This window comes from Cyprinodon variegatus, unplaced genomic scaffold, assembly GCF_000732505.1.
Source record: "Cyprinodon variegatus isolate N-32 unplaced genomic scaffold, C_variegatus-1.0 Scaffold167, whole genome shotgun sequence".
NCBI lineage: Eukaryota > Metazoa > Chordata > Actinopteri > Cyprinodontiformes > Cyprinodontidae > Cyprinodon > Cyprinodon variegatus.
The window spans coordinates 1,016,335-1,028,845 of record NW_015150620.1 but is presented as its reverse complement, the minus strand read 5'-3'; the positions used below and the strand labels follow the sequence as shown (position 1 = coordinate 1,028,845).

At 35.4% G+C, this 12,511-nt stretch overlaps 1 protein-coding gene across 3 annotated transcripts in view; it reads right to left on the bottom strand.

The window, feature by feature from the left end:
- Positions 1-2,667: 2,667 nt before the first annotated feature.
- The window catches only part of mdga1 (MAM domain containing glycosylphosphatidylinositol anchor 1), a 240,539-nt gene continuing 230,695 nt past the window's right edge, over positions 2,668-12,511 (bottom strand). For 2 of the 3 annotated variants that reach the window (XM_015378249.1, XM_015378250.1), the window contains 2 exons: positions 12,085-12,202; positions 2,668-5,941 (listed from right to left, as the gene is read on the bottom strand). In XM_015378249.1, coding sequence (XP_015233735.1) covers positions 5,856-5,941; positions 12,085-12,202 — 204 coding nt within the window. In that variant the 3' untranslated portion in view covers positions 2,668-5,855. The remainder of the gene's footprint in view (positions 5,942-12,084; positions 12,203-12,511) is intronic. The other variant, XM_015378251.1, reaches the window with a different exon arrangement.

The following is a 12,511-nucleotide window of genomic DNA, read 5'->3' as shown; positions in this document are numbered from 1 at the left end:
GACTCGATTCGAGCCGTCAGTTCCAGGGCTGGTCTGGGAACCCTGGGGGATGGGGGCAGGGAGCCAGCAGGGGACAAAGCGACAGAACGCGACCTGGGAATGGTAACCTGGACACCGGCGTCCCCGTTCTTCCCCCCACCTGCCTTGACGGCCCCCCTCCAATGGTTAATGACGGGCAATTCATGGCTCTCTGAGGTCCGGTCCAGCCAGCAGCCCAGCAGTCGACAATTCAGTCTTTCTCCTTGCAGCCTGGAACACTGCATTTGCACCTTTTCTGGCTAATTTACGATAGAGAAACTGCCTTTGTAATCCTTGTAGAAGTTAATCCAACTGTAGGATAAATAGCTAAGCTAGTGTCGTTATGTTTTCACGACCTCGACTCATGTTCTTGGGCCAGTGAACCAGTGGGCTTTTCTGTATGTACATTTCAGGGCGTGACAAAAGTACAGGCCAGAACCAAATAAGACACCATCCCTGAGTTCAAGTCACTCAGGGCTTCATTTGGATTTGCCCGTTTTATGGTGGAATTTTATAATTGTAAGATTTGTGGAGAAAGAAGGTGTTGATGGGGTTTGAACTTGTCTGTACATCGATTTCACCCACTGAACTATCGTTATTTATCTATGACAATGTAAACTTTGTTTTGCATTCTACGACCCCTTTAACAATGAGGACCCCAGAGCATGTTATTGTCGTTTTTGCAGGAAAATTCCTCTCAGATTAGGCAGAGAACATGTACAAAAAAATCCTTAACCTCCACAACCCGGAACCATGCCAACCAGTTGGAGGTCATAAAGATTGCAGCTTGAGGCATGGAATAATACATTAGATGAAGGCTTTCGCTTGACCAATACAAAACACAGCTTGGGATTTTAAAAAATTTAACCATGAGAAATCCTTGAATGAAACAGACAAATAAGGACCTCTCTGTTTTTTGTGCAACTTTACTGCAGTAATAAACATTAGTGAGGCATGGTCTAACCAACAAATTAACATGTAAAGCTTTTTGGACTACTGGTAGAAGCTTCAATACATGTAGACAACCCATATATTGTCGGGAAAAACATTTAAATTCAATGCAGCAACACCCAGGAAGTAAACATAGGACTTTCCCTTGAGAGGCCATAGTGCAAACTATGCAACAGTGCAGTTCCTTCACAAACCCTGAACACAAAAAGGAATAGATTGAAGTTTAAATATTTCTTTTGTTTTTTTGTCACTGTTGTTATCAAAACTAGTCCGTAATTTGATTGTAAAATATATTTGTATTTTACATTAGATATAACTTCACATGTTGTAGACATATATATACCCCCTTCTAAAATTATATGGACAGTTAGATAAATACCAAATATAATATTTCTCTCTGTTATATGTATATTGGGCAATATAGATAAAAGTCACACTTTATTTTCTGTTGCCAATAACCAATGTTAGCAAAAAATACAAAGGAGAAAGAATGATTTTGAACCTCTCCAAAAAAAAAAACACCATGCCATTTGAGGAAAATATTTAAAGGATATCTTACCCACTTCTCTTCTATAGCAGTGCCTTGGTATACCCCAGAGAAGAAGCTACAGTACTGGCTGTCATCATAAAAGAAGTTTACTGTTCATGACTAGTTACCTGTAAGGAAAGGTTTTTTTTTTATATATAGTTTTTAGTATTATATGAACATGCTTAAAATGGAAGGCACAGAGACTCTATTTTTTTTTAAAGATGTTTAAACAGCTATCTAGGCATTTGTTAATTCTGTAGGCTTGCACCAGAGCAATCATCTAGCTGAGTGCTACACCTCAAGAACAAAGGACACACCTTTGAAGACAGGTGTTCAGATTTTGGACAGAGAGAAGAGGTGGTTTGCAAGAGGGGTCAAGAAATCCATTTTTATGAAAAGAGGAAAAGTTACCATTGACAAGGACTCTGCTTTCAAATCCCAAGCATTTACAATTCAATCATGGACCTCATCCAAAAAAGTTTACATAAGCACTACCACTATAATTCAAAAGACCAATCACATAACCTATGCGCAACAAAAGGCTCCAACAATCCAGAAGAACAAGGGGTGGCTATCTGATTTGTATATGACTTGCAATGTGTGTAGGAAGATGGAGCTCCATGCTGCTTAAATGCACTAGCATTCCAACCAGAGATTGCTCTGGTGCGAGAGAAAAGAACTGACAAAGACTCCTGGACAGGTGATGAAAGGCCTTCAAAAAAGAGTCTGGTTGCCTTTCAATTTAAGCTTGTTTGTGAGAACTGGTTTTAAATTTTGACAGCAACTTGAATATAAGAGGAAAAATGTATGTTCTACTTTTCTGAAATAATAAGTTTCACTTAATATTAAAACATTTTCAATATGTAACTTTATTGTGAAACATAAACGGAAACCTCATGATCCTTAAAATACAGTTCTGAAACACTTTTAATCAGGCTTTTGAGCTATTAAGTAATAAAAAACAGCTAAGAAATTTCAAATGAGAAAAAAGTAAAATAAAAGTTAGATAATTACATACTCATAAAATCAGATTTATAATATATAACTAAATAATAATTATAATGTATATGTTATTTATTATAGTAGTTCATAAATGGATTATGTATACTCATAAAAATAAGATTTATAACATATACATGAATAATAACTATAATGTATATACTATTTATTATAGTAGTTTATGGATTAAAAAAACTACTCAGATTTAAAACTGGTTGTTTTTTGCCATTTAACAAGGTTTAAAATTTCTGTATCATAACCAGAATTAAAATATCCTCTATAAGATTACATCTAGTTTTTTTTGACATTTTTCTTATTCCTGTTTCCTACTGGATTAAAAAAAGTCAAGGTCCAAATGTGACACTTAACCCATGATTAATTAGAAAGGTGCAAGTTCAGAAACTCCATAAACTTGTACCTGTTCTTTTATTTAAGCATTAGAGCAGGGGTCTTAAACTTGAATCCTCTAGGACAGGCGTCCTATGACTTTTAGATGTGTGTCTGCCTCAACACACCTGACTCCAATATGAACTCATTAGCAGGGCTTGACTACTAGTATGGTAGTTAAGATATATGATTCAGGTGTGAAGAGCAAAGGAAACATGTAGGCTACATTTACACTGCAGGCCTTAATGCTCAATTCTGATTTTTTTGTAAAATCCTATTATTTTGCGTGGTTGTTCACATTTCTAAATACATAATATGTGACCTGATGTGATCTCCAGCGTGAACTGCTTTAACACAAGTGTTCCACATGCTCAGTAGATTATGCAAAGACGTCAGAAGTGAGCATTCTATGTGTTTACGGAAGTAAACATAGATGGCAGTGCTGGAGCGCATTTTGCAATCTTTCATTTCTTTCCCGACTTAAGCCAGTGCATAAATAATAAAATCTTATCAAGAGTGTTGAAAATAAAGACTGCTCTCCGCATTATCGTCCTCCATGATTGTAATATAATCACGTTAAGGTTGGATCAATGCAACCTGGCTGATCTGTGTTGTTCAGGCTGTCATTACAAGATCAGATACAGGTTGCATGTGGGCAAAAAAGTTGGATTTGGGGCACTTCAGGCTGCTGTGTAAAAGTAGCCCAAATGTTTAAGAATTTGACTTTGTGAGTGCTGCATTAGAGGAATGACTGGATGATTGACATAAAAAGAAGACATGCACAGCATTGCTTTATGTGTGATAAAACATATTGCATCTGACTTTAGGTGAAGTGTTTACATATGCAGTGTGTACTCATCAGTGTAGAACACTGTGCATTAACCTGAACAACTTAAAATGGCATTAGTGCCACTTCTAGAGAACTCAAGCCATTTTCTTAAAATATTTCAAATGCACAGATTTTTCTTTTGCTTTTCAAAACAAAAGAAAGGGTAAGTTTGTCTTAATATTCATATTTGGATTTCTCACAGATGTCTTTCTGTATGCCTGGTGCAACCAGCATAGATTCACCTCCTCACATCTTGGAAAGTCAGTATCAAACAGGCATACAATATCTATTTTCTTTGCTACTTAGTATAAGAAACAGTGTAGCTTTGTAAAACACACGGCAAAAAACAATGTTAAAACAAAAAAATGCAATGATCAACTAAATTTTGACATGAAATAGATACAATTCAAGAATGACCAGACATGACATGCAATATACATGGTAATGAAGATGATCATCATACAGAAGAAATCCCAAATATTTTTGATATTTTAATTTTTAGATCAGATAAAGCTAGTGTAGCAAAGTAGAAATATATTAAATATGAGAAGCATCTAACACAGGGTGAACTAAGTTTCCATTATGATGTGTATTTTTTTTATTTATTTATCGGCAGATGAGTTTTTATATAGAAGGATGTGAGCATTGCTTGAATTTAATAAGTAAATGAGATTGTCAAATTTGATTAAAAATGTAAGAGAAAACACAATCCTAATATTGATAACATTTATAACTCAATTAACACGCCTCATTAGGCAGACACTGACATGTATGCAAAATTCATAACTGACACTGGATAGAAATAAATCAGGAGGCTGGCTTAAAAATGTCTTATTTTTTTTAAACACTAATATTCTCTCTATAAATCAAATTCTGGTTTTCCTAGTATGTATTTCTCTCTGCTTTGTTAAAAAAGAGGGTCTACTGTAAGGTCTATGGTCATGGCAGCAGAGTTTGTTTTAATGTAATGTGTGTCAGAGGGTGTGTATTTTGAGTTTTTGCAATAAAAAGGTAAGGGCTCCAATCCAGATGGCTTGGGTCATGTGTGTATTCCCTATTGGTGGGGAAATCAGGTTCAGGATCATAAATCATCCTCTCTGCGTCTCATAAATAGGAATATAATCATACTTTATTACTTATTGTCCATGACCCTTAGGACGGCAGAACAAACAAAAACAACAACAAAAAAATAAATAAAAATCAAAAACATTGAATAGGTTAGACTATAACATCACATTAGTGAAATAAAACCCAAAGGTACAACAGAGTATTATAAACATTGTGCTTCTTTAATTTCAATTACTACAGGCCTCCATTGTCTTTGTAGTCTTCCACTTTAAATTTAGTAATATTATATATATAGATATATATTTATATGTATAGAGAGAGATAAATGTACACGTATAATCCGCACTGAGGTTCGTCTCTTGTGGCAATCAGAGAGGCTACCGGGGGCACCCTGCCTTCATCAACCTCTGCTTTGCGTCCTTTTTCAGAAGAAATTAATTTCCTTTCTTCATTGATGCAGTTCTTCATCTTTCCAAGTATCCCAAAAAATGATTCCCAAGGAATTCAGTCTTTGTGAAGTTCTTTTTCTTCCCAGTTTCATCTTCTACCATTTTCCTTCTTACTTTTCTTTTGGAATCCCAGCTCTCTCATTTTATTCCCTCCTATTCTTTGTCATCTTTGGTAGCGTGTCCGACACTTTGATGTGTGCGGGAGCAAGTTGCCAAGGGTTGTGATAGGGAATTGCCGCGTACAAAGAGTATGCACATGAACAACCAATAAGGTTAATGACGCAGAGAAAGAGGCGCAAAAGTGACAATAACATGAATATGGTGTTCCTATTATAGTGTTTAAGGTGAAAGTTTTACTCTTTTTATAAGTATGTCAACTTTTAATATAGGCTGGGAGTCAATTGATTACACTCTGTCCCGAAATGCTGCAACAGTCAAAGAAAATGGAGGACAAAAGGCTGAAATCTTTTTGTTATCAGCAACAGAGGAATGATATTGATATAAGGCAGGACAGATATGACAGCGAATGAGGAAAGACAAGTGACGGCTCATGTACTGGGCAAAGAGGAAGATAAAGAGGGGATTAAAAAAGCGCGAGTTGGGGCGTTGATGTTCTAAGTGCTCATCATCTGTAGAGGAGTAAGAGGAAACAGGAAAGGCCAAAGGTCAGCCACCTGGCCAGTGGCAGCGAGTGTGAAGCTCCAATAAGAACTAGAGAAAAAGAAAAACAGAAAAAAAACAACATATCAGTTTATGCAGAGGCAATACATTTAAACTTGACTTTTGATCAGCTTTTAAATTATAGGGCATATGGAAAAAATCCCTTGGAGGTGCTTAATTTAACCTTAAGTGATTTATGCAACTTATTTTGAAACTAGACAGGTGTGCATAACTCGTTTTAAGCTAGCTTCACCAAGCAGAGACTCTTTTTTGTACAGCTTGCAGAAATGTTAAAGAGGTAAGGTAAGGCAAGGCAAGGTAAGGTAGGGTTAAGGTAAGGGATGCCTTTATTCTTTCACGGTGGGGTAATTCAGATTTAAGGGTGTTAAAAGCAAGTAGACATACAAATTACACATTTAAAATAACAAAAAGGGAGCCACCAAAGTAAACATTAAAGCATTAGAGGAAAAGAAACAAAATTCAGAGAGGTAAAAAAAACAGCATTCTTAATTTAAAAAGAATTTAGCTAAATAATTAGAAATGTTTAAGCAGCCTGTTAACAGAGGAATGCAGAAGGTCTGTGCAACCAAAAGGATTTTAGAGAAAACAATTTTAGCGGGAATATAAAACTGTGTAAATAGCCATTAACATTTGTAGTCATGAATATTTGTGTTCCTTAATATCTATAGGACACATATCAAGTAGATTAGTTGCAGTGCAAATCATTCTTGCTCAGATCAAAAACCCTTAGATATAGTTGCAGGATTTTAAATCCTTATTGGGCCTTTTGGGAACACTAAGATTGTTGAGTCTGATAGTAGCTGAAAGAAAGGAACTGTGAAAGCAATGCTTTATGCATTTATTGATATTATGTATTTAAGTTAAAGCAGGAGCCAAGTGCTTGGCGTTCTAAAAGACTGGATCTTTTATTTTACAGACTTTGTGGAATAACACCATCCAATGAAAGGTGGTACAATTGTGAAACCTGGGAGAAACAGAGGAAAAGGGACATACCATGCTTCTGGATTTACAAACTGATTAGAACTTTTTTTTTTTAATATAACACATATTCAATTAATTTTTTTCAAAATTCCCTTGTGGCCTTTCAATACACCATGTAAACCTTTAATCGTGGAAGATTCCAAATGTGATGGAACTTTATAGAATATAGGAAACATAAGAAGACATTCTAAATAAATTTGAATTGCATTATACAACTAAGTGGCAGTGTAGAGTTTTTGCGCTCACAAGGTTCAACATATTTGTACTACTAATACAATGCATTAATTGAAAACAAGCTTTTTTAATATTACAAGTTCATACTCTTTTTCTACAGGTTACATGTAGTAATTTTGAATATATTTGACTTTATTTATTTCTTGAATTCAAACTCATTATCTGAGGATGCATCATTCAACATATTTTATCCTGCAGTATCTATTAAATTAGAAATACCATTCTGATGTATTTTATCCTGTCACATGTTAGTTTTTAAACTTTATCAGACCAGGACCCAATGTATATACCAAAAAATTAGAAGAGGGAGACAAACGTGTATCATTCATTGAATGTAGAGCATTTGTTATTAAGCGATTAATAATATAAACTGATGCAGAAAGTGCTTTCATGTAATGAACTGGATAGAAGTGTTTGCCCATGCACTCTGCTTTTTAAATCACTTGCTTTTTAGTGCAGTCTGTTTTGTGAATCTGGGGTAGAATAAGAGAAAATTTGGGGCAAAGCAGAAAATTGCAGGTTTCATAAAATCCATATATGGGAAAGGAAAAATGTGTTCAGATTCAGGATCAACTACTTTCCTTTTACAGTGATGAATAGTCTTACTCTGTTTTTATAGTTTTTACTACACTGTAACCAGCCATATACTTTTCTACTACAACACAGCACAGACTGAGATTCATAAAGAAACTGAAAATGTTACCCACTTCAACTTAGCTTTATGGATAAAAAGTTAGTAGTGTATTCAGAAATCAATATGATTTCATAACAACTGTCCATTCCCCAGGCACAAAATCAATATCTATAGTAAAGCTTTTATATGCAGCACACTGCATTTCTGTAGCACAAAATGTAGACGATAAATTGAAAAATAATACAATATGCTGTTAAGTTTAATGGCTTATTTGCATCTTTTAACCATTTAGTCTTGTAGTGTTTTTCGGGGCCACACCTTATGGTATCAAAATATGTGAAGTCTTTATTTTTTATTTTCTGGTCTGTTTTTACTAGACTTCCTTTCCAAGCTCCTTTCAAGTTATTTGTTAACCCCTTTCATTTTTCTTAAAAGCCCTTGCTGTTTAAAGTCTATGCTTGTCAGTTGCCCTTTTGTCCAGTCCTTGTTATTGTCTTTGGTTTAATGTCTGCTGGCTGTTGAAAGGTTTGGTTTGTCTTTTTTCAGTATGAATATTCAGATTTCCAGCACAAACTCATTCAGATTCTTTGCCCATAGCACTGCTTGGCCAGGTGGACAGCTGGTGGAGCTTAGGTGGAAAGCCATGTTTATGTCGCTTTTCAGTTTTTCCATACTCTCTCTGTGTTCAGAAATTATATCAAACAGAGCTATATGAGATATTCACAGGTTCTGATATTGATTTATAAACTTATCCTCGTCCACATTTCTCAACATCCTTAACTGTGCACTGTTTCCTTATTTCATAATACTATTGGTTTAGTTGTTTTCCCTCACAAACCTCTAAGACCTTTACATCACAGCTGGATTTATACCAGTTCATTTGTACATTTACTGCTCTAGTTACTAATAAGGTAAATTTGAAGGCAATTACTTGCACTGGATTTTATTTGGGGATACCATATCATAGCTGTCTACAATTAATAATGTTTTGAAATCCAAGTTCGATTTTTTATGTTACTTCACGATTCTGCACAAATTTGTGTTGCTTTACAATTAGTAGTTGTAAAACCTTACGTCATATAAACATTTAGCAAGGGAGTAACTTTTTAAAGGGACTTTGACAGCGTTTAACTCAATGTTGGGGGCTGTTCCTGCCAACAGCATTTGTGGCAGGTTTATCAACATACATGTTTCTAAATATAAATGATCAAGGACAAATCATTTTGACAAGTGAGTTATGTTGCATTGCTAGCACAGGTATTTTTTTAAATTCAGATTTGAATCATGAAATACAGCTTATGACCGAATTACTGGGCAAAAAAATAAAACAGAATGTTTTATATAAAAATGAAACAGAGTAACAACAAAGCTACCAATATTAAAAAGAGAAGAAAAATGTAATAATAAACAACGTCAATGTCTTTACTACTTCACTTTGCATGTTAGGCAAATTTGTGGGGGGGGGGTTAAAAAGTATTTATATTCTAAGAGATCACTGCAATTAAAGGGAAAAATTTATTTTAGGTGGTTAAAAATTGTCTAAATCCCCTTTGTTTTTAAGAATCTAGAAAAAACCCTGTCTTGCGAGAGAGAGAAATTTTAAAAGAGGAACTAAATCATCTTTTACCAGCTCATTTTCTCAGGGAACATGCAGACGAACCAGGTGGAGCTCTGTGATTTGTGCAGGCGGAGTTGGACTAAATAAGTCAGAAGCAATGATTGTTCATTTATCACAAGGCTTCCTTACGTAAGTTCTCTGTTAAACTGGCATAAATGTCAGGTGCAATGTAGGCTGCATAGATACAGCACAAATAGATTGTGAAACTTTTTTTTTCTTTCACGATTAGGTTGTATTGTCTTTCTACAATACTAAACCAAAGATGAATATTTAATTATTTGGGTTTGGGTAAATTATTAAAACATGGTTGAGCAAAGAGGTCAATCACTGTGCCTGACACTCAGCATAACAATCTGAGTGGTATCTTTCTAAAATATTAAATGGCACTTGCAGGTAAATATGTTTAGAATTTTCTGTGGTTTGTCTGGGAGACAGCTCGGTTTTCCAAAATGGGGGATACAGCTAAGCTCAGTTCTCACAGAAAGGGGATTATGTATTGAGAAACAAATAAAATCAGAATTTTGTACTTTTAATGCTTACTTTATGAGATGCACCTTGCATTCATTACAGTATGTTATCAACTTTAAATAAAATAGATGACATAAATAAACATACCTTGCAGAGTCCATGAAGGCAAAATCTCAACACAAGTGCTAATGCATCTTGCAATGGCAAAGACCTTCGTGTTGCCTGCTTAATAATTACCCATCTGTTTGTGCTGTGAGTCTCAAATAACCCGTAGGACACAAATGCACAGGCGCACTCTTCAAGAGCTCTAGAGCTTTCCTCTTCCTGTTTATGCCATCATCTATTATTTACACGAACCACCAGTGTTGATACATGCACATATGTGTTACATTGCATCAAGCACACGCTCATGTATGCATCTCACTCAGAACGCTTGGAAAGGTTTTAAAACAGACGTCATTAATCATTCATGGAGGTGCATCTTTTTTGCTGTTGTGAGTGATTTCATGGCTCTGATATCTTTTTTTCATCATAAATCCTAAAAGTTAACAAAGCCCTGTAGACTTAAACCACATGTTGCTGAATAAAATCAAGCTTGTGCTTCTTTCATGAGATCCTAATCTGTTTGTAACATATTTAGCTTCTTATTCTATTAGACTTTAGATTTAATTAGTAAAACACAATTAAAGACATAACACTAAAAGCAGCTACCGTATGCACTATATATGCTAGTCAGCTAATGTGCACAAGCATTTTTTGTGAAAGTCGTCAATTGTCTTTGATTAGTTCTAACAAAAGGCTATTTCTTCACTTTTTACTAATTTTTTTGTTTTTTGTTAGAGTTTTAAATGCATGCATCAACATATTTTGGCCACTTTGTGTCGTTGACCTTTTTTGTCTGAACCTTGAGGCATCTTGTGTTTATTTGACTGAAAGTGCTTTAGTAAAAGTTCATTTTTAGTCTTATATCCTCGAAGTATCAGTGTTTTACATAATTCTTGTGTCCCTTTTTAGGAGTTTAAGTTAATCAAAATGACTTTTTTCCTTTTGTGAACATTTTTGTTGGACTGAAGAAGTCTTGCTTTCACATGTTTAAATTTACAGATGGACTTATTTGCTCAACCTCTCCCTCTGTCATGTCCAATTTCCTCCAGCCCTGTCTTGGGCATTTTCACTGCTTGATCTTGAAAAATATTCTAGGCAGGACTTTTGTATCATAGCGTATCAGAGAACAGTTTTGTGATTATCCAAGTTCTGGATTAGGTTGTTGAGTAAGAAAAGCAGAGATGATTTCTCCCCTTCGTTTATGAGTGGTATTCTGAAAAATGATCTGTCGCCATGGTGGTGAGAAAATATGCACCATTGTATGATAGGTCTTCCAAGTAATGTTAAGCATTTTGCTCTCCTTTTCTTAATCAATCTAAAAAAAAAACGCCTCTGGCTTTTTGTTGCTACTAAGTGTCTTTTTGTGGGTGTGACATAACCTACAATGGATGGGACTTTCCTCTCATGCTGACCCACCTTAAATCTATCATCCACTTCTGGATCTAATGTAGTTTGCGTACAGAGCCATCCTGGATGCATCCAGCAACACCACAATTCCCCAGGAATACTGTACAGTCTGTCAGGTTCCTATTTTTGGAATTCAGGTAGGATCTACAATTTGCGATGTTTAGAAGAAGCCAAATTGGAAGCTTAACGTCACCTCCCTCACAGAGAAGGCCCAGTAGATGATATGACAAACTGCCCACTAGTCCCCTTGTAGTGGCCTGGAGCACTTTCCTTTTGACAGGCAGAAATGCAGCTCTTCTTATTTTGCAATACGTTTTGCTACTTGCTGCATTTTCTCTCAAGGTGTTTCATGTTTTAGCATAATTTATGAATTTGCAGTAGGTTTACTGTTTCTCTCATTTTTGTGTTTGCATACCCTTTTGATTTTGATGTGAAATCATGCCTTTGCATCCCTCAGCTATCATACTTGTAAACCACTATAACTAAAGGTAAAACGAAGGAAGTACAAAAAGTGTCTGTTTATACTGAAGAAATCAGTACCTATTTTGTGTTTCTATCCTTAAATAAGGGGGAAAAAGACTACAAAGACATTTTATTTCATTAAGGGTGGAATGAATGTCCTATTTTTATGTCAGATGGTTGGAAAAGCAGTGTTTAGCATGTTTTCGAAGCATCTCTGTTCACAAGCACACAAGCACCAAGCATACCCCATCAGCCACATCTTACCTGTCTTACCTGCGTTGGCTACAGTGTTCTCCTGCTTGCATTTCCCTATGGTGATGGACACATCATCAATGGCGATATCTCCTTCAAAGCCTGCACCTCGGATTCCTTCAAACACAATCTGTTTCAGGGAGATACGAAAAAAGAGACAAGCAGATGATGAGTGAGTGAATTCAGTCCAAAGGTTTACACAGCCAGAGCCATTTTGGAAAAGAACTTACCCTAAAACTTGCCTTAAAGGAACTACATTATAGAAAATATATATAAATATGTATAAAATAATGGACTGATATACCTAGCTTTTCTCTTATTTAGCTTCCAGGCAAACTTTTAGGTTTTTTTAAAGGAATAGTACACCCAAAACATGATTAGCCTTCATTTTCTACTCACCCCCATGCTGAACAACACTCTGGAATACTTTTTTGATATC